Genomic DNA, 23301 nt, shown 5'->3' on the forward strand with positions numbered 1-23301 from the left:
CTCGCCAGACAGACAGAGAGACAGAAAGGGAGAAATCACCCCCCAGGGGGGATGGTCACGCCACAATCCCTTCTCCTCCATTCTCCTCTTGGGATCTTGGGCACGCACGCACACGCGCCTGGAGTGAGTTCTAAGTCACTGGGTCCGGGACGTGAACCGCGTTTGACTACGTGGGAGTCCAGCGACATAGCCATTACGCTAACTGCTGGTTCCCAAGACTTAAACATGTCTTAAGAAGTATTATTATACTATAGTGACTTACTTGTGATAAAGAACATATGGATAACAAACCTGAGTTACCTGGAGAGAACAGAAGGATTTCTTACTATAACTGATCTCAAATAAGCATAATTTTCCATTAACTAATAATAGCTCCTAAAGGTGCTAGATTGATATGATTTTGTTTTTTAAAATTAGAAAATCCTCAAATTAAATTTTCAAGATGATGTCTTTGGGCCAGCAGGTAGCCTGATGGTTAAGGTGCTGGACTCCCACACAGCCAGCCAAACCACATAGCCAGCCACAGTTCAAGTCCCAGACCCAACAGCTTGAGAATCACGCTGGCACATGTGCATGTATGCCCCAAATCCTGAGAAAATAGAGGGGAGGGGATTGCAGGGTGGCCATCTCCACTCAAAAGGTAGTTTCTCGCTTTCTATCTCTCTGGTGAGTGTACACACCCTACAGCAAAAATCTCTCACACAAAAAAGAAAATGACGATAATGTCTTAGTATTACAGAGAATGTAAACAGGAGTAGGAAAAAAATAGAATCCTAAAAGTTATTAATGTGGTTATCTCTGGCAATAGGATTTTTATTAATAACTTTTACGTATCTTAGTTTCTTTTTTGTTTTCTTTGATTTTGCCAGAGGGCACGTACTTTCACCAGAAAGAGAAGGGAAAGTGAGTAAGCAACCCTGCCATGTGGACTGTTCACCAGTGCAATCCCTTCTCCATTTCTCTGTTCCTTGGGATTTTGGGCGTGCACACACACATGCCTGGTGTGTTTCTCAAGCCACCAGGTTCAAGACTGGAATTTCACAGTCATGTGTAATCCACCCACCTTAACCATGGGCTGGTGTTATATATCTTAGTTTCTGTCATTGTGACTTTAAAAACTTGTGGTGACTAAATGAGGGTATGGGAAAACAATCCATATTAAGTGGTTTCTGTGTACTGTTTAGTATCTATGCCTTCAATACAGAAATTTTACGTTATAGTTCACACTAACACTTTTCAGTTTTCTGATAAACTATAAAAGTTATTGAAGTTTTAGTCTTCCTTCCATATTAGAGTTCTGTTTTTTCCTTCATAAAGGAAGAAGAAAAAAGATGAGAAGGAAAACGAATATTCCTTGACCATAAAGAAGGTGTTTCAATTAAAACTTTTTAATTCTCATAACACTATTCAGGTGTTGTTTCTGAATGCCAGCAAGAAAGATCTCAGCTGAAAAATAGAGAGATGGCCATGAAAAAGTTACGTGCAAAACTGTACAGCATGCAACTAGAAGAAGAAACAAGTAAAAGATACAATGCCAGAAAGATTCAGGTAAAAGTGAATTTTTAAAAACACTTCTAAAAGACTAAAGGATTATCTTTTTAGATAACAGTTTTTATGTATGTCAGAATAAGAACAAATAGCTTAACTAAGGGCTACACTTGTTTTACAGTAATCTTTTACTGCCCTGTTTTCTATATTCAAAGGTATTTTCTCAGACTTTTACTCAAAGTTACAAAAAAGATAGAGAATCCCTATTAATTTTCAGTCCTTTGAAATTATGGCAGAAGAAAGTCAAAAAGCAGGCTAAACTTACTTGCTTCATATTTAGTATTTAATTTTACCATCCTTTTAAGAACTCTTCAATGTGAGAATTCACCTGACCTCCCCCCCTGAAGATGACTGTATTAATTCAGAGATTAGTGATATTGAGCTACTATTTGAATATTATGTACTATTCTCTCTATCTATCATTACTGTGTAGTTGAAACTTGTCTATATTTTATACATGGGGAAACTGAGGTTTAGAGGTGAAGTAAATATTCATCTGCGGGGGCCAGCAAATAGCATAATAAGTAAGTAGTTAAGGCACTGGACTCCCACATGCCCAACTGTGATTTGAGTTCCCCAACACAGTGGCCTGAAAAATCACACCAGGCATGTGTGTGTGCATGCCCAAAATCCCAACAAGGGAACGGAAAAGGGATTTTAGTATGACCATTTCCCCAGGGGGGGTGGGGGTGATTTCTCATTTTCCCTGTTTATCTCTCCTGTCTTTCACCAGCAAACACACATGCCCTATGGCAAAAAAACTGAAAAAAAAAAATTCTGTCATTTTTTTTAAAGACTTATTTATAATTATTATTTTTAATTTGCTACAGGGCATGTACACTCACCAGAAACAGAGAGAGTGAGAAAGCAAGCCAGTAGGTCCAGGACTTGAACTGCTGTCAGCCATGTGGGAGTCTAGCACCTCAACCACCATGCCACCGGCCAGTCCCTATCTGTCATTTTAAAGCCCGTGTTCTTTTTTCTGAACCATGTTCTCATGTTTGGGGATTTGAAATGTTTAAGCCTTGGTTCTTATGTTATGATTCATATTGTAAATCAAGTATGTAATCTCTAAATGAAATGTATAGGTTTAAGTTGCCCAGAATCTTAACTACCTCCCCCCCCCCTCTCTTTTTTTTAATGTATACAGATTGGAACTAGAGGAAGGTCAGAAAAAATAAGAACATACAATTTTCCACAGAACCGGGTCACAGATCACAGGATAAACAAGTCACTTCATGATCTTGAAACTTTTATGCAAGGAGATTACCTACTGGATGAACTCGTACAATCACTGAAGGACTATGCCAATTATGAATCTTTAGTAGAGATTATTTCTAAAAATGTTTATTGTGTATTGTGAATAAAGGCTCTTATAACTTAGGAAAATTCTGCTACAGCAAATCACATTTGTATGTAAATATCAATAGTCTTGAGAAACATGAGTTAACACAGTTGAAAGGAATAGGCATATTATTAAGACATACTTAATTTATATACATTTCTGTTATGTAATAGTTAAATATAATTATAATTATAGTTGTAAATATTGAATTCTTTATAAATAGTTAAAGGAAAATAGTTTTATATAAAATATTTAATAGATCAAAAATTTGATTAAATCTCTGTTATGAAAAACTTCAATATTAAAAATCTGACAGTAAACAGTGTATTAGTTAGGGTCTAGTCAGGAGAGAAATACCATACTATTAATTTGAACACAGATAATCTTATATAAAGAATTTTTAACTGATAATGAGATTTACTGAGGGATGAAAGAGAAATACTACTAGGACTGAGAGTGCCCAGGGTTAAAAAATGCCACTGGAAGGGGCTCGCCTTTTTCACTATGGAGTCAGTCCAACAGGAGAGGGTAGGACTATAGCCCACTAAATGATGGAAAAGTTCCCCTGGTTGTCCTGGGCTGGAGCTGATGTGTACCTGGTAGACCAGGCCTTGCAAGCAGAGAACTTCCAAACATCAAGACTGGTAAGCAGAAGCCTCTTGTTAAGATGTGAGCAAAAACTGTCATAAGGTAGGTCTCAGTAGCAGTCTGTACAGTCAGGGTTCTCCAAAGCAGCAGAACCCACAGGGTGTGTTTAAGTGATTGGGTCACTTGATTACTGATACTAGCAACTCCAAAATCTGCAGTGTGAGCAAAAAACCTAGGGACCCAGGAGAGGTGCAGTTCAAGTTTAAAGACAGTCTGTGAAGAATTCTCTTGTTTGCAGGAGACCAATCTTTCGGTCCATCCAGATCTTCAACTAATTGAATGTACCCACAGACATTATAGAAGGCAATCTGTTACTCAAGTTCACAAATTTAAAGGCCAGTCCTATACAAAAATACCCCTCACAGAAACATCCAAAATAATGTTGGACCAATTCTCTGGGTACCTTTTTTTTTTGAGAGGTTTTTGCTATAGGGCACATGTGCCTGCCAGAAAGACAGAGAGACAAAAAGTGAGAAATCACCCCCCAAGGGGGATGGTCATGCCACAGTCCCTTCTCCATTTTCCTCTCGGGATCTTGGGCACGTACGCACATGCGCCTGGCGTGAGTTTTTTTAAGCCACCGGGTTGGGGACTTGAACTGCAGTGGACTGTGTGAGAGTCCAGCGACATAGCCATTACGCTAACTGCTGTTCCCTTGGGTAGCTTTTGACCCAAACAAATTGACACAATTAACCATCACAGTATCCAAGAGTCTTTGGAAGCTGTTCCATAGAAGAGACAAGAAGCAAAGCTTTTTCTTCCTACATTGTCCATCCACTACCCTCTACTGACAAGGTTTAACATGGTACTAGCTGGCAAAGGAGAAATGTTTACAGATTGCTAGGGTTTGAATGTCCACGCCAAAATTCAGTTATTGCCAATGCGATAATTTTAAGAGGTGATTAGGCCATTAGGGTTTCTCCCTTATGAATGGGGTTGAGGCCCTTATAAAAGAGGCTTCATAAAGCATTAGACTAGCTTGCTTTTCTGCCTTCTGCCATGTGTAGATGAAGTACAAAAGCCTTCAATAAAAGGAAGTAAATGAGTGCCTTGACCTTGGACTTCTAGCCTCCAGAACTGTGAGAAATAAATTTGTTTTTTTTTTTTTGAGAGATTTTCACTGTAGGGCGCATGCGCTCGCCAGACAGACAGAGAGAGACATAGAGACAGAAAGTGAGAAATCACCCCCCAGGGGGGATGGTCACGCCGCAATCCCTTCTCCATTCTCCTCTTGGGATCTTGGGCATGCACGCACACGCGCCCAGCGTGAGTTTTTTCTTTTTTTTTTTGGAGAGATTTTCGCTATAGGGCGCGTGCGCTTGCCAGACAGAGAGAGACATAGAGACAGAAAGCGAGAAATATGTGGGAATCCAGCGACATAGCCATTATGCTAACTGCTGGTTCCCCCGGCGTGAGTTTTTTAAGCCACTGGGTCCGGGACACGAACCGCGGTCGACTACGTGGGAGTCCAGCGACATAGCCATTACGCTAACTGCTGGTTCCCATAAATTTGTTTTTTTTAAGTTGCCTAGACTCAGTCTATGCTGCAATAACAATACATGACACTAGGTAACTTAAAAATACATGAAACTAGCTCTAATATAGCTTTAATACAGTGTCAGACAATGAAAGTAAATTTGCTGTTAAGAGGCTGGCACAAACACCCTTACTATTACCTAGTTTCAATAAAATGTCTTCATATTAACCTAGTGTTTGAAGTAAATCATAAATACTACTACACTTCACTTTTAAATATTTCAGCTCGCATTTTGCAAAAACTAAAAGTATTCTATTTAACCATGTACCATCATCACCTAACAAAATTCACAGTAACTTCCTAATATCTTCAAATACCATATAAAATTTTCCCAGTACTCCCCAAAAGGTGTTATAACTGCCTTCTTCAAGCCAGAATCCAATTGAAGATTATACATTGAATTTGATTTTCTCTCTTAAATTCTAGTCTAGAGCATCCATACCTCTCTCTCCTTTTTTTCTTTTTCTTTTTTTAACATTCACTAAATTTTCATTTGAGATCAAGATAGAGATTATGGTGTCATTTAGCTTTTACCTTAAGTCAGTATTTCCTGCAAACTAGAAGGTAGAGCTTAATACTTGACTAGTTTTGAATATTCCCTTTCTTTCCTATGATTTAACATGGTTTTCACTAAAATATATATTTAAATAGCCCAGGTTTAAAACCTCTTAGAAGCTTTTGGTGAGATTAGACTGTCTAAAAAAGATGACAAGTTAGACAAATGTATTCACTCTGTGTTGTGATTAAACTAGTTGAAAATTAGCTTAAAGCTAAACCAGTCTAATCTCTATCAATAATCTCTGTTAAAAGATTCAAAAAAAGTTGTTCCTTACTGAGACTCCTGGTTATGCATAGCTCTTTTCTGAGAAGACTGATGCCAGAGAATTGGGCCTGAGAGGGAGAGGGAAGGAAAGCCCACCCTCGTTTGCTTGGAGCAGCACAGCTATAAAAGACAGACCTTGTGGTGTTGAGTACAACAGAGAATAATGAAGTGTTCTTAATATGAAACTTAAAACATTTCAGTTATCCAATGAATTAGTGAAATAAGCTGGAAATGGCTTAGAAATATGTTTTGATAGCCTAAGGTAAACAACTCTAAAATTATGAAAAGAGTTACACCTAGTTGATAATGAATAAATGTTAAATTCATAGTAGTAAACACCAAAAGCAGCCCACACCAGATGCCAGTGACTTGATCTTGGACTTCTCAGCCATCAGAAAAAAAGAGAAATTTCTGTTCCAAGTCACTCAATCTGTGATACTGTGTTAATAGCAGCACAAAAAGGACTAAAACACTGTACCTGTACATGTATCACTAGGTAGTAAACTTACTACTTTATTCCTGTCTCAAGATAATATGCTTAATAAGGGAATGGAATGGGTGGGTCAGGGAACAGGTTGAACAAATATTGCTAGACCTTTCACACTGTCTCATTAATAGACAAGACTGTGTTTCATTGGACCAGCAGATGGTGTAATGATTATATCCCTGTAATCCCACATAGTCAACCACAGTTTGCGTCCCAGACCCAGTGGCCCAGTGGTTTAAAACACAGGTTGGACACATGTGCATGTGTGCCCAAAATCCCAAGAGAATGGAGGAGAGAAGGGACTGTGGCATGGCCAACCCCCTGAGATGTGACTTCTCACTTTGTCCTGTCTGGTGAACACACATGCCCCATAGCAAAAATCTAAAAAAAAAAAAAAAAAAGATTGTTTTGGTCATTTGTCTTTAGAACCTGTCAACATTCTGTAATAAGCACTAAGTTTTTGTTTTTTTTTTTAAAGAATTTAATTTTATTAACTATTATTTTTATAACTTGCTAAAGGGAACATGCACTCATCAGGGCACGAGATAATTTGACCAGAAAGAGACAGAGAGAGAGAGAGAGAGAAGTGAGAAAGCAAGCTTCCAGGACCTGGACTCAAACCGCAGTCAGCCACATGGGACTCTAGCACCTTAACCACCATACATACCTACCTGCTGGCCCTATGTTTTCTGTATATTAAATATGCCAGAGGGCATGTATGCTGAGGAGACAGGGAAAGTGAGAAAGCATCCACTATGGAGCCTGGTCACACTGCAATACCTTCTCCATTTGTCCTCTTTTTGGGATTTTGGGCACATGTGTGTTGCCAGGCCGGGACTCCAACCACACTATCAACCACATGGAATACAAGCTCCCTTAACCACCAGATCCAGTAGATATTTAAAAGCAGTTATTGTTAAGGTTTTTGTGCAGGGAGCATTAGGGACCAGGGATACTGCTATCTCCCCTACGATGTAACTCCCACAACAAAGAAGCACCTGACGCAAAATGTCTATAGTGCTGAGACAGAAGCTCTATCCTACAGATTATATTCCCTTATCCTGTCATAAAATTCCTACTGTAAATGTATTTAACTCAAAGTTCCATTATAGCCTTATTTTATACAGTTTATCCTCACTGTGGTTTGAGTCTTTTACTCAAAAGTTATTTTGGAGCTGCTGTTATGTCTACTTTGCTTACATGTAAGCAAAAGGGAGGTACCACATCCCAATTATTTCCATATACTTCAGATTCTCTTACATGTAGTTCTGCAATAACCTGATGAAAGAATGAGGGCAATTCTTAGTGCACTTCATTTTGCACCTAGAGATTCAACCACTGATTCTGATTTGAAGGAAAGGGTATGTACACATCTGTTGACATTTTGTAAAATTCAAATGGCCCTTTTTAAGTTTCTAACTGAAGATTAAAAACTGTTATTTAAGAATATTTCATTAACAAAAGCTCACAGGCTGGTAGAGGTTTGCAGCTTGAGACCCATTTGAGGGTGGCTTGTCTTTCTGTTTCTCAATCTCATAAAAGAAATAAAAATAACTTAAAAAAAGACTCAAACATCATTTAAAGTCAGTTTTTAAGTAGTCTAATAAACTGGGAAAGACTGAAAAATTATTCCAATATGCAACAAAACATGACTGACTTTGTACTACCTTATATTACTACTAATTGATTTTTGCCATTACTATATCAGCTTTTAAGGAAAAGAAAAAACTGCTGAAGAACATTTTTAAGCTGTGGTTAAGATTTATATTTCAGGGGTTCAACTAACTAAATAAAGGCCCTTGACCCCACAAAATTTTTTATCTGTCCACTTCTCAAATAAAAGAGGTAAATAAAGATTTTTTTTTTTTGGAGAGTTTTTTTTTTTTTTTTTTTGCTATAGGGTGCGTGCACTCGCCAGACAGAGAGAGACAGAGAGACAGAAAGCGAGAAATCACCCCCCAGAGGGGATGGTCACGCCGCAATCCCTTCTCCTCCATTCTCTCGGGATCTTGGGCACGCATGCACATGCGCCCAGTGTGAGTTTTAAGCCACCGGGTCCAGGACGCGAACCGCGGTCGACTATGTGGGAGTCCAGCGACATAGTCATTATGCTAACTGCTGGTTCCCAAGATATTCTTTTTCAGGGGGACCAGCAGTTGGCGTAATGGCTATGTCGCTGCGTTGGACGACCATGTAGCCAACTGCATTTCAAGTCCCAGACCTGGTAGCTTAAACTCATGCTGGGCGAGTGTGAGTGCGTGCCCAAGATCCCGAGAGGAGAACAGAGGAGATGGGATTGAGATGTGGCCATCCCCCTGGGGGGCGATTTCTTGCTTTCTGTCTGTCTTTCTGGCAAGTGCCCACACCTTACAGCAAAAAAATCTCTCAAAAAGGGGAAAAAAATCTCTTTTTTGGTATTGTGCTTTTTTTAAAGAATTATTTAATTCCATTATGTTATTATTTTTCCATTTGACCAGGGACAGAGAGAAAGGGAAAGTGAGAAAGCAAGCCACCAGGTCTGGGATTCAAACCTGAGTTGGCCATGTGAGAATCCAGCCTCCCTAATCACTATGCCACATGCTGGTCCCAATAAAGATGATCTGTAAAGTCAAACGAAAGTAATGTAAAAATGTACTATGAACCACCAGGACGCTAGCAAATACTATTATTACCTAACATATCATGGACAAGGTACAGGGCTTTTTGAATCATGCTTTGGAACTGGGATCTGCTTACTAGCTGTGTGGTTCTAGTAAACACAGTGAAAATCAATTAACTTCAATACAATCATAAAATGAAAACATTCCTGGGACCAGCAGTTAGCGTGATGGCTATGCCGCTGGACTCCCACGCAGTCGACCCGGTGGCTTAAAACTCACGTCGGGTGCGTGTGCGTGCGTGCCCAAGATCCCAAGAGGAGAATGGAGACAGGATTGCGGCGTGACCATCCCCCCCTGGGGGGGGGTGATTTCTCGCTTTCTATCTCTCTGTCTCTCTCTGTCTGGCGAGGGCATGCACCCTATAGAGAAAACCTCTCCAAAAAAAAAAAATGAAAACATTGCTAAGACAATTGTGAGAAATTTACATTCCTCTCATAACACATAAAAAGAAGTTATGTAAGAACTGTTTTTTCTGTGTTTTTAGAGGTTTTTGCTAGGGCGTGTGCGCTTGCCAGACAGAGACAGAGAAACAGAAAGCGAGAAATCACCCCCCACCCTCCCCACCCCCCGGGGGGGTAGATGGCCACGCTGCAATCCCTTCTCCATTCTCCTCTTGGGATCTTGGGCACGTATGGACACATGCCCGGCTTGAGTTTTAAACAACCGGGTCCAGGACGCGAACTGTGGTCGACCACGTGGGAGTCCAGCGACACAGCCATTATGCTAACTGCTGCCTCCTCCAAGAAATTTTCGAGTGCTATATCAGATCTTGGTCCAAAGCCTGAGAAATGTTTCTGACCATCCAGAGTCTTTAACCTGTGTCCCTGCTCCCCACTCTACACCCTTTATTTTATATCCTCTTTCACTTACTTAAATTGTTAGTTGTCAATTTCTTTCCCATTGTTATGAAATTGCCATGAAGTTGGGGACTTTTGTCTTTTCAACTCTGCATCCTCAGGACCCAGAGCCAAGGCCAGGTTAAGATAAGACAAGTGAAGCCCATACCTTGGGTGCAAGATTGAGGTGAATGACAAAAACTTCAATAATCAAGATTGATACTATTTTAATATTCTTATATGTGTAAATTAATGCAAATGAAATTCATGATGAGAATCAAAGTTTTAGACAAGAATTGAATCCACTTCAACACTTGTATGAGTCATCCTAATCCTGTCTCCAACAACTGCACTGAACACTAAGCCAAGTACTACCTCTCCCTGAGGCTGCAGGAAAGCAAAAGAGCAAAAGCGCTTACAATCACTGAAGTGGCGAAAAGTTTAGCATCACTAGTAATACGGTACAAATTATTACCAAAGACTTAAATCTTCAAACCCATTTCTACCATTACCAGCAAAACGTTCACTTGACAAAAGGGCCTCCTGCCCAAGAGTGAGAATTTTCATTTAGTTTTTGGAAGCAAAGCTACTGTCTCTTGCGCTTGAAGGAGAGAAAAAACTCAGCAGAGCGTCGGTACAATTCAAACTTGACGTCAGTACAAACAACCGCGGCCGACGAACAGTGGCTGGAAAACTGTACAAGAGATGACTGGCTGCCGCACACTCAGCACCGCTGGAAGATCTCGGAGTGCTGGACTCCCGAAACAGCCCAGGCGGAGCCAGCCACCCCGCGCCCAGCACTCAATGGTGAATGGCTGACCAAGCAGCTGTGGCCGCTCCTCTCCCTTCGCCTTCCGCCGGGGCACAAGCGCGCACGCGCCGACGCGCCAACTGCACAGCCACCACCCGCCACCGGCGCCTGCGCAGTGCGGCGAAATGGGGAGGGAACCAGGAGCGCGGGCTTGAATACTACAGAGGCGGGCTAGCAAGGGATGGGGGGAGGGTTCGTCTTCCGGAAAGTCTGGATTCCCGGACAAGCAGCGTTACCGCTCACCGAACTCCCACTCGTGTGATGACAGAAGAAAGTCAGCCACTCTTTCTATCCAGCGGAGCTCTTCAGACAGAAGCTAGAACTGCCTTCAGGCTGTTAAGATTTGCAAGAAGCCGGGAGATCGCAAGGCGGAGGAGGGAAGCTAAGCGTACGCACGCATGCGTGGTAGGCTCCCTCCACGTGCGCCCTGCTGCGGCCTCCGCGCGCTCGGCAGCCCCGCCCCCGGCCTCAGCATCTTTCCGGTGGTTTGGAGCCGGCAAAATGGGAGGGCGTTGGGTTTCGCAGCTGGGCCCCGCCCCTGCAGGTTCCAATTGGGCGAGGGTGAGAGAGCCTCCTCCCACCGCCGTACTATTGGTGCGCGCTTGCGAGCGGCGCGTTCCATTGGGCCGCAATGATTTGGGCACCAAATTCAAAGATTTTAAAAGTACCAGCTGGCGCCTTTTAAGAGATGCAGTTCTGTGGAGAGAGCGGCCGCTCTGCTGCCGAGGAAGCTGTTCCTTCACCTGAGGCAGGCCCCAAGTCTACTGGTATGAGCCGGCGCTCCTGCAGCTGCTCTCCACGACCATCACCCTGCTCCTGCAGCTCCAGCCGCAGCACCGTGACAGCCTCCGGGCGTCCTCGCCCTTCGAGCTGTGAGTGAGGGGAGCGGGCATGAGGTGGGCGCGCGCTCCGGGAGGGGTGCATCTTGCAACCTCTGGCCAGATAGCTCCTGAGCTTGGGCGCGGGGTCTCAAGCGGGCGGCGGTGACGGCGGCGGTTCCTGGACCGAGAGAAAGAAAGCCAAGGTTCTGGGAAGGGGAGCCAGAAGTGCTGGGGTGGGATGGCAGGTAGCGGGGTCTCGCTGTCCGGGCCCAACCTGGCTCCAGTCCAGCAGAGGTGCAGGTCGAGGCAAACCCGGGCGCCTTTTCTCCTCCTCGGAAGGTCCACCTCTCCCCACCCTGCTTGAATAGGCGCCAAATGCTCCTCCCCTCCCCCACCGTGGTTCCTGACTCTGACAGGGTGCGAGCCGAGCCCCCTTGACCTGGCCAGGTGCTTCATCCCCACGTCTTGCACCCCTTCCCCATATCTGTCTCGCACCCCCGGATCCGAAGTCAGTTTCCCTGAGTTTTCGACCTCTGAGTCTTACTGGCGGGCGCGGGAAATCGAGCTCGCGGTTATCTCCCGCCTCCTCACGTCCCGCGCCCTCAGGGGCCATCCAGCGACCTCAAGGATTTCCAGGGTCTCCTTCCCCTCTCCCGCCAAATACCGAAGACCCCGTCACCCAACAGACCAAACTGAAATTGGAACCGCCGAATAAAAACGTTAATTTTATATTTTCCCTTTGCTGGTAACTCAGTCTGAAGACCTGGAGTCCAAAGGGAAAGGGTAAGAAAAAATTAATACAAAACCGTCAACTTTTTCATAATATTTAGCTAATTTTGTGAGAATGAAAGACTTGGTTTTCTTTCTCTTGTACGGAAGAACTAGTCCTTTATTTGAAAATATGGATAGAATGGAAGGTACCCAAAAGCTAATTTTTGTACTCTTTGTTGCTAAATCTAAATGAACTCCAGGTGCATTTATATTGCCACAGGAGTCAAAGTACTGCTCAATTTTTAACAGGTCAGATATATTTCTAGAAGATCCTACTCTCAAGTTTTCCTTCAAAATTATTAAGATTGATGATTTTAAGAGGGGATATTTTGCTTGTTAATCCTGTTGTATTTTACCTCCTGACCTGTTTCCCCAGATTATATGTTTGAGGAAATAAAATTTTAAAAATGGCTGTATCTAAATATTTTTGAAAGTAGTTTTTTCTAAACATTTTCTCTTAGGGGCTATAGCTGATTACAGTTTATAGCCACAAGCCTTGGGCCTCTCAAATTCTTAAGTAATGGAATCGCCATGCTTAACATTGGTCACATGGTGGTTATATATAGGTATTAGAGACTGGAATTTAATTATCAAATAAACATATATGAAGAGCCATAAAGAGTTCTAAGTGTTGTAACCTTAATTATGGAATGGAGTGTCATCTCCATATGGAAAATTAAATGGAAAGTCAAACTTTGTACAACTTAAGATAATACCACATTTTCATGTATGGGCTGAATTGGTAAGTTCATTTTTAAAAAGTGGAATATTTGAATTTTTATTAGTATTGTCTCCACCTTAGAGAAACATAATAATATAAGTAAGAGATCTTTGATGTTTACAAAACTAGTCAAAAGGCCATACAAGTCTTGGATCTGATTCCTAAATTAATATTTTATAATGGGAAATACACTACTGTGGAAGGTATACTTCTGTATGGCATGTAGTTTGCTACTTTTTATAAGTGTTTGTGATTTCCAATGTAAGGAATTTAAAGAGGTTTTGGCTTAGAATAATGTGATAAAAATAAATTCCATAGATTTAATCTTTGTTAATAGTTGAGGTAGAAATAGGAAAGAAAACCTGTTTGCATTTAATTTTTTTTCTCTTTTCTTCATCATCCACATCCAGTATATTAAGTTCTGTTACCTTTACCCTCGTAGAACTTGAATATCCAAGTTCTCTCCAGAGTACCCAACTCTCTGAACTCCTTTTATAGATACTTCTTACTAGCTTCCCTGCTTCCATTTTTTTTAACCTTCTCAAATCCATAACTGTGGATAATCAATTCAAAATGTAGACCAAATTTCTTTCCTTCACATGGAATTCCTCACCAGGTCTTTTATCATGCATTGGATGAAATCTAGCCTACCCTACAAATTCTTTAAACCCCCAAATACTTTTATTTAACTATATTTATTTACTTATTTTAATTTGACCAGAGAGGGACAGAGTGATCGAGAAAGCAAGAAACCAACCCGCCAGTTCTGGGACTCGAACCGCAATTTGTTGTGTGGATGTCCAGTGCCCTTAACCACCATGTCACCTGCCAGCCCGAACACTTGTATTCTTTGTATTCCCAAATTGATTATGAACACTTTGCTTAATCATTGAAAAGCTCTGAAATAGTTTTTTTTAAGACCAAATTTATCCTTTTGCGGTCTGTTTCAGCTTTATTGTTTTTGTGTAAACATGGCAATTATTCACCTTATTTTGCAGAATTGTTATGGGGAAGAAAAATTCACTGTTTTTGTCTCTTTTTTTCAGAGGCTTTTGCCTGAGGGCACATGCTCTCCCTGGAAAGACAGGAGAAAGAGAGATCTCCTCTCCTCTTGGGATCTTGGACTGGCATGCACATGTGACTTGCATTGTTTTCTTTTCTTTTTCTTTTTTGGAGAGGTTTTTTGCCATAGGACACATGCGCTCTCTATAAAGACAGAGAGACAGAAAAAGTGAGAAATCACCTCCCAGGGAGGATGGCCAAGCTGCAGTCCCTTCTCCTTTGTTCTCCTCTTGGGATCTTGGGTGAACACACACCAAAAATGAGTTTAAGCCACCCAGTCCAGGACTGGAACTGTGGTCAGCTACATGGGAGTCCAGCAACATAGCCATTACACCAACTGCTGATCCCCCTGCATGATTTTTAAAGCATCATGTCCAGAACCTAAACTCTGGTTAGCCCATATGGGAGTCTGGCATGTAACTACTACGCCACCTGCTGGCCCCTGGTTTGCCTTTTTAAATGAAGTGTGCAATTAGCATCCAGATTTTGTTTTGTTCTGTTTTGTTTGTTTTTAGGCATTTCTCATAGGGCATATGCACCTGCTGAAGAGAGACAGTTGGGGGAAGTAGGAAATCGCAACTCCATGGGGATGACCACACTGCAATCCATTTTCTTGGGCACACACCTGCATGTGCCCTTGTGATTTTTAAGCTTCCAGGTCTGATGCTCAAACCACCGTGGTCAGCCATGAGCGAATCCAGTGTCATATGCACGAAGTCAGTTTCCCTGAGTTTTCGTCTTCTGAGTCTTACTGGCTGGCGCGGGAAATCGAGCTCGCGGTTATCTCCCGCCTCCTCACGTCCCGCGCCCTCAGGGGCCATCCAGCGACCTCAAGGATTTCCAGGGTCTCCTTCCCCTCTCCCGCCAAATACCGAAGACCCCGTCACCCAACAGACCAAACTGAAATTGGAACCGCCGAATAAAAACGTTAATTTTATATTTTCCCTTTGCTGGTAACTCAGTCTGAAGACCTGGAGTCCAAAGGGAAAGGGTAAGAAAAAATTAATACAAAACCGTCAACTTTTTCATAATATTTAGCTAATTTTGTGAGAATGAAAGACTTGGTTTTCTTTCTCTTGTACGGAAGAACTAGTCCTTTATTTGAAAATATGGATAGAATGGAAGGTACCCAAAAGCTAATTTTTGTACTCTTTGTTGCTAAATCTAAATGAACTCCAGGTGCATTTATATTGCCACAGGAGTCAAAGTACTGCTCAATTTTTAACAGGTCAGATATATTTCTAGAAGATCCTACTCTCAAGTTTTCCTTCAAAATTATTAAGATTGATGATTTTAAGAGGGGATATTTTGCTTGTTAATCCTGTTGTATTTTACCTCCTGACCTTTTTCCCCAGATTATATGTTTGAGGAAATAAAATTTTAAAAATGGCTGTATCTAAATATTTTTGAAAGTAGTTTTTTCTAAACATTTTCTCTTAGGGGCTATAGCTGATTACAGTTTATAGCCACAAGCCTTGGGCCTCTCAAATTCTTAAGTAATGGAATCGCCATGCTTAACATTGGTCACATGGTGGTTATATATAGGTATTAGAGACTGGAATTTAATTATCAAATAAACATATATGAAGAGCCATAAAGAGTTCTAAGTGTTGTAACCTTAATTATGGAATGGAGTGTCATCTCCATATGGAAAATTAAATGGAAAGTCAAACTTTGTACAACTTAAGATAATACCACATTTTCATGTATGGGCTGAATTGGTAAGTTCATTTTTAAAAAGTGGAATATTTGAATTTTTATTAGTATTGTCTCCACCTTAGAGAAACATAATAATATAAGTAAGAGATCTTTGATGTTTACAAAACTAGTCAAAAGGCCATACAAGTCTTGGATCTGATTCCTAAATTAATATTTTATAATGGGAAATACACTACTGTGGAAGGTATACTTCTGTATGGCATGTAGTTTGCTACTTTTTATAAGTGTTTGTGATTTCCAATGTAAGGAATTTAAAGAGGTTTTGGCTTAGAATAATGTGATAAAAATAAATTCCATAGATTTAATCTTTGTTAATAGTTGAGGTAGAAATAGGAAAGAAAACCTGTTTGCATTTAATTTTTTTTCTCTTTTCTTCATCATCCACATCCAGTATATTAAGTTCTGTTACCTTTACCCTCGTAGAACTTGAATATCCAAGTTCTCTCCAGAGTACCCAACTCTCTGAACTCCTTTTATAGATACTTCTTACTAGCTTCCCTGCTTCCATTTTTTTTAACCTTCTCAAATCCATAACTGTGGATAATCAATTCAAAATGTAGACCAAATTTCTTTCCTTCACATGGAATTCCTCACCAGGTCTTTTATCATGCATTGGATGAAATCTAGCCTACCCTACAAATTCTTTAAACCCCCAAATACTTTTATTTAACTATATTTATTTACTTATTTTAATTTGACCAGAGAGGGACAGAGTGATCGAGAAAGCAAGAAACCAACCCGCCAGTTCTGGGACTCGAATCGCAATTTGTTGTGTGGATGTCCAGTGCCCTTAACCACCATGTCACCTGCCAGCCCGAACACTTGTATTCTTTGTATTCCCAAATTGATTATGAACACTTTGCTTAATCATTGAAAAGCTCTGAAATAGTTTTTTTTAAGACCAAATTTATCCTTTTGCGGTCTGTTTCAGCTTTATTGTTTTTGTGTAAACATGGCAATTATTCACCTTATTTTGCAGAATTGTTATGGGGAAGAAAAATTCACTGTTTTTGTCTCTTTTTTTCAGAGGCTTTTGCCTGAGGGCACATGCTCTCCCTGGAAAGACAGGAGAAAGAGAGATCTCCTCTCCTCTTGGGATCTTGGACTGGCATGCACATGTGACTTGCATTGTTTTCTTTTCTTTTTCTTTTTTGGAGAGGTTTTTTGCCATAGGACACATGCGCTCTCTATAAAGACAGAGAGACAGAAAAAGTGAGAAATCACCTCCCAGGGAGGATGGCCAAGCTGCAGTCCCTTCTCCTTTGTTCTCCTCTTGGGATCTTGGGTGAACACACACCAAAAATGAGTTTAAGCCACCCAGTCCAGGACTGGAACTGTGGTCAGCTACATGGGAGTCCAGCAACATAGCCATTACACCAACTGCTGATCCCCCTGCATGATTTTTAAAGCATCATGTCCAGAACCTAAACTCTGGTTAGCCCATATGGGAGTCTGGCATGTAACTACTACGCCACCTGCTGGCCCCTGGTTTGCCTTTTTAAATGAAGTGTGCAATTAGCATCCAGATTTTGTTTTGTTCTGTTTTGTTTGTTTTTAGGCATTTCTCATAGGGCATATGCACCTGCTGAAGAGAGACAGTTGGGGGAAGTAGGAAATCGCAACTCCATGGGGATGACCACACTGCAATCCATTTTCTTGGGCACACACCTGCATGTGCCCTTGTGATTTTTAAGCTTCCAGGTCTGATGCTCAAACCACCGTGGTCAGCCATGAGCGAATCCAGTGTCATATGCACCATGCCACCCTCAGATTGTAGGTTTTAATACCTTTCTTCACTAAAAGGAATCAGGGTTCCTTGGAGCAGGGGTTGGGTGAGGTGGGTTGGTGTACAAAATGAGTGTACACAGTCTTGTAGTACCAGAAAGTAAGGAATGATCAAATAAATAAATTATGAGGTTACGTCCAAAAGTTCATGGATAAGTGGAGTGAATTAAAGTATGAATCCCAGAACACTTTGAGCTACCACAATATGATTGTATTATAAGCCAAAAGCCATGAGTCTGTACTAATATGAATGATTAAGTAAATACATAAATGGGAAAGAATGGACAAATCTGTGCAAAAGAATTCTAGGTAATTTATGTATTTAGTTTCCTAAGAACTGGAATGTAACTCCCCACTTTATGCAAACTCCTTCCAAGGAGTTTGGTGTGGAAAAAGAACAAATAGGAATAGTGTTCAGAGGAGAAACTTCACAAACACTACCTCAAATTAATGAATGGTGTGATAGTTAAAGCACTATATTTCACATGCCTGCTCCACAGTTTGAGCCCTAGGGGCCCCCCCCCCCCCAGCAGCTTGAGAGACATGTCAGATGCATGTGCCTATGTGTCTAAAATTCTGTGAGGAGAATGGAGAAGGGGGCATTGTGGTGTGGACATGCCCCTCCACCCACTCCAGGTCACTTTGTTTCTCTCCAGTGAGCATGTACACCTAAAAAGAAAAGAGTAACATAATCAAAGTGTCATTTAACCTTGATATGGTATGATAGCAGTAGCACTTTATCTCTTTTGATCTTTCTCCTAAAAATCCCTGACCCTAGGCAAAATGTAAGGGAACCATTACACAAAACTCCCTTGAAGAGCATTTTACAAAATGACCTGACTGAGAATTCAAAATTGTCAAGGTCACCAAAAACAAGCAAAGTCAGAAATTGACATAGCAAAGAGGAGACACTAAGGAGACAGGATGACTAAATATCATGGTATTCTAGACAGTATCCTGGCACAAAAAAGACATTAGGTAGAAACTAAGGAAATCTGAGTAAAATAAGGATTTCTGTTCATGAAAGTGCATCAGTATCAGTTCATTAATTGTGACATGCATTAGTATTATGGTGTAAGAGTTTGAGTATTATTTGATGGATGTATAGGAACTCTGCAATTCTCCCATCTTCTCTATAACTCAACTCCTCTAAAATAAGTTCATTAAGAGTTAAAAAGAAAAGCTGTGTCTGGGACCAGCAATGGCCATGTCGCCGGACTCCTGTGTGGTTGACCGCAGTTTGAAACCCAGACCCAGTGGCTTAAACTCACACCAGGCGCCTGTGTGCGCATGCCTACCCAAGTTCTCAAGAGTAGAAGGGATTTGCGGTGTGGCCATCCCCCTGGGGGGTGATTTCTTGCTTTCTTTCTCTCTGTCTCTGGCAAGCGCAGGTGCCCTATAGCAAAAAACAAAACAAAACAAAAAAACAAAAAAAAAAAACCTTGAAAAAGAAAAGTTGTGTCTAATTAGGTGAAAATACATGTTTGCACAATAGTCACTTTGTTCATTTTAAATTCCTTAAGCACTACTTTAATGAGTAAGAGAATAGATTCTCATATTGGTGTTAACTAAAATACTACAAAACACTTTAATACTGCATGTGTTCATTGTCTGGCACTGTACTCCTTTCTTGGGATTCTGTAGTAAGCAATAGCAGTTATGTCTGGTTTTTAAGAAGTTTATAGTAATCTTACAAAAAAATTTTTGAGAGATTTTTTGCTATAGGGCGCGTGCGCTCTCCAGATAGAGGCAGAAAGTGAGAAATCGCCCCCCAGAGGAGATGGCCATGCCGCAATCCCTTCTTCATTCTCCTCTCGGGATCTTGGGCACACACATACATGAGCCTAGCGTGAGTTTAAGCCACAGAGTCCAGGACTCGAATCGTAGTTGGCTACATGGGAATCCAGCGACATAGTCATTGTGCAAACTGTTGGTCCTCGGTAATCTTACAAATTTAGAATTGATAGTACTGTGAAGCAGATCTGAGAGACCTCTGAAAAGAAAAATATATAGGAAGCTATACCTGAATCATTAATCAGGAGCTGACTAGGCAAAGGCGGCAAAATAGATAACCCAAGCGAGTCCAGAAGATTTGTCAAATCTTAGACCAGGTATTTAGCTGATTTTCAGTGTGCTCAATTGTATAAATACCGTAATAAGAGCTTCCTATCTTACCTCAAGAGGTTGTGAGGAGCATATGTTTGGAAATTCAGAAATTAAAAACTTCTAAACAAATAGAAGGTATTTAAAAATTATTAGTTCTACTTGTAAAGTACAATTCCTATGCAAAGAGTGGTGTTCAAATACAGTATAGACCTTTTTGCTTTAGGCAACTAAACTAAATAAAAGGCGTGCCTTTATAGATGGCTTCTGCTTTTTATTCCAATTTTAGTATATGTGCTGCCGAAGCGAGCACTCTTGCTTTTTATTCTTGTAGATAAATTGTGGTCACATGTAAATTAGACTTAATTTCTTAGTTGAGGTAGGTTTATGAAAAACCTTTTTGGTATTTTTAAATTTTCTTAGAGAAAGGGAACTCATTATGTCCCATTGTTCTCCTAGTCATATATTCTGCCCTGAACAATGCTACAGTATTTTCTTGAACCTATCTACCTCAAGTTATCTTTAAGTCAATTCCCTTCCTAGCCTCTAAGACCTAACAGAGTCCTAGTCATCCTCTAAAGATGTGGTTCTTGGCCCATCCAAGGTAGCACATGCAGTAGGAAGCATATTGATATATAGTGCTGGTAGCCAATTGACCAACCACAGCCTTAGATCCGCAGTGGACTTGTAGCAAGCCAGACACAATCATTCAGTCACTCTAGTCTCCCAACTAGATGGAGAGCTGAGGGAATCAGGGTCTCCTCATCTTGGTAAGATAAATAAACTTTAGAAAAGAAATAGTGAAAATCTTGCAACCTTCTCCACCATTTCCTGATATTGGCTATAACTAGTAACTAGAGACACTTGCTTATTTTTATACCTTGTGGGTGGTAGTCTGCTACTTGTGTCCAATGGTAAAGATTGCTAACCATCCTGCAATACACAGGGCAGCACCCAAGAACAATAATGATCAGTAGTACAGAGATTGGGAAATTCTCCAAAGGTATCTTAACATGGCCAACTTCTTCATTATGTCTTAACTGATTTCTTAGGCCCTGAGAATGGAGCCAGAGATGAAAACAACCCTAAACAAGTCTTGGGATCTTTTTTAAGCTTAAATTTAAACCAGAAGTTATGAATTCTAATGACTTATAACCAGAAGTAATTGCACGATTTGTTAATAGTATAAAAACTTGTTTTTTCCTCCTACATTTATGCTATTTGTAAGTGACTAGTTCATGGTCTTAAGTTACTTGAAATAACTAAACAGGAATTCATACTTGGTGTTCTACGTTTATAAATTGTTTCATACTTATTTCTGTGTCATTTTTATTTATTAAATGTTATTTGATTGGTAGTTGAACTATTCTTAGAGTTATTTGCTTAATTAGATGTGAAAAATCTTGGTTCAGTAATTAATGATGAAGTTTCTAGCATGAAAGAATGTTCTTTAGGATAGATAAAATACCTTAAACCAAATGATTACATAGAGCAATGAATCACAGTTAAACTTGGAGATGACAGCTATGTATATTGAGTTAGTTTTTAACTTAATGGAAGTTTAAATTGATTGTCTTTAAGTCTTTTTCTCCAAGCTGCCTACCAAGTTCTTAATTACTACTTTCATAAAGTCTTATCAAGACCTTTACACATTCTCCTGTCTTACTAATCTTAACCATTTTTAAGATCAATGACTTCAAGCTGGAGTATGTCATTTCAAGTCCAGAGTATAAACATGGATTCTAGAAATACAGTCATGCACAGTATTAATTCTAGAAATACAGTCATGCACAGTATTAATCGTGCTTCAGTAAAAGGCAGTCCACAAGACCACATATATGATGGTGGCCCATAAGAAGCATATAGGATATACCATGTACCCTAGGGATATAATTGTTGAACCATCTACGTTTTACACCATGTTGTTTACATGATGAAATCACCTAACTTGATCCCAAAAAGTAGGAATGTGTAGAAATTTTGCAATTAAGAAGTAAATGGTGGCGGGAACCAGCAGTTAGTGTAATGGCTATGTCGCTGGACTCCCACGTAGTCGACCGCAGTTCATGTCCCGGACCAGGTGGCTTAAAACTCACGCCGGGTGCGTGTGCGTGCGTGCCCAAGATCCCGAGAGGAGAATGGAGGAGAAGGGATTGCGGTGTGACCCTCACACCCGGGGGGAGATTTCTCGCTGTCTGGCAAGTGCACGCGCCCTATAGCAAAAAACCTCTCCAAAAAAAAAAAGTAAATGGTGGAGACCAGATACTGGCATATTAGTAAACTACAATGATCTGAGAGGCTGACCCATAGGTGGGGAGGTTCTAGGTTTGCATCCATAGACCTTGCTGAGTAAAGCTGGTAAGAGTATGTCCTTGATTCAAGGCTAGTTGGAGCTGGGGGTGGATTGCAGCATGAAGACTGTTGAGGATGCTGTCCATCTTTATGACTGAAGATATAAGGCATTCCCAGGGATTGCATTGTGGTCATCCCCCCTAGGGGTAGGGAGGTACCTCCTCACTGCCTACCTTACCCCACATAAACACATGTATCCTATAGCAAAGCTTTAAGTAGATAAATGAATGTATGTATGTATGTTATTGTTCTTTTTTGTAGGTTGTAAAGAAGAAAGTTCCATTCTTCCTGTCAAAATGAAGGGTGATTTTAATTGTAAACATGTTCATTTGGAACTTAAACTGGTAAAACCTGATGACAATGGAAGACAAGATTCCTACACTTGTGCATATTCAGAAGATTCTTGTAAAGACTGCATTACAGACTATGAAAGGTTATCATATATTGGGTCACCAATTGTGAGCCCTATAATTGCAAAATTTGACACAGAAAGCAAGCCTTTGCATAACAAGGAAAATCAACATGTGCAGCAAACACTTAATAGGTCAAATGAAATAGAACTAGAGACCAGTAGACTTTATGAAGACAGTGGCTATTCCTCATTTTCTCAGCAAAGCGGTTTCCGTGAACATGAAGAAAATAGCCTTCCCCTGGAGGAGAATTTCAGTCCACAACCCTTCTTGCTTCAGTCACAAAGCCCAGAGCAATATCCCAATAAAAATTTGCTGCCAGTTCTTCATTTTGAAAAAGTGGTTTGTTCAACATTAAAGAAGAATGCCAAACGAAATCCTAAAATAGATCGAGAGATGCTAAAGGAGATTATATCTTTATCTAGTGGAAATTTTAAACTACAGAATATAATTGGCAGGAAAATGGGACTAGAATGTGTAGATATTCTTGGTGAACTCTTCCAAAGAGGACTCAGACATCTCTTAGCAAATATTTTGGCACAACTCAGCGATATGGACTTAATCAAGTAAGTGTTACTGCTTTAAAAAGTATTATATTAGGATCTTTGTTTCTTTTAGTTCTGAAATTCCTATTATATAAGTTACATCTTTGGGGCTTAGCCACAGAATAACAGTCCAATTCTAATCTTTGAGTCCTAGGCATTATGACATATGAAATAATTTCATTTTAATTAACGCCACTTCTTTGATACAGGGCTGTTTTAAGCTGGACAACGATGACTATACAGAAACCCATAAATAGAAATCTAGTTATGACAATTCATTAGAAACCTTACACTGACTATCCTTTCTTCCTGCTTCC

General features: G+C 40.5%; 2 protein-coding genes across 10 annotated transcripts in view; both read left to right on the forward strand.

The window, feature by feature from the left end:
- The window catches only part of MTRF1L (mitochondrial translation release factor 1 like), a 14009-nt gene extending 10203 nt beyond the window's left edge, over positions 1 to 3806 (forward strand). For 8 of the 9 annotated variants that reach the window (XM_014585907.2, XM_006139992.3, XM_006139993.3 and 5 more), the window contains 2 exons: positions 1412 to 1548; positions 2699 to 3806. In XM_014585907.2, the coding sequence (XP_014441393.2) occupies positions 1412 to 1548; positions 2699 to 2911 (350 nt within the window). In that variant the 3' untranslated portion in view covers positions 2912 to 3806. Of the gene's footprint in view, positions 1 to 1317; positions 1549 to 2698 lie in introns of those variants that run through there. The other variant, XM_014585900.2, reaches the window with a different exon arrangement.
- Positions 3807 to 11360: 7554 nt separating this feature from the next.
- The window catches only part of FBXO5 (F-box protein 5), a 16438-nt gene continuing 4497 nt past the window's right edge, over positions 11361 to 23301 (forward strand). Inside the window, 2 exon segments of the mRNA XM_006139996.3 lie at positions 11361 to 11567; positions 22291 to 23005. Of these exon segments, the coding sequence (XP_006140058.3) occupies positions 11384 to 11567; positions 22291 to 23005 (899 nt within the window). The 5' untranslated portion in view covers positions 11361 to 11383.

The sequence above is a fragment of the Tupaia chinensis genome, unplaced genomic scaffold (genome assembly GCF_000334495.1).
Source record: "Tupaia chinensis unplaced genomic scaffold, TupChi_1.0 Scaffold000014_1, whole genome shotgun sequence".
Classification (NCBI taxonomy): Eukaryota; Metazoa; Chordata; class Mammalia; order Scandentia; family Tupaiidae; genus Tupaia; species Tupaia belangeri.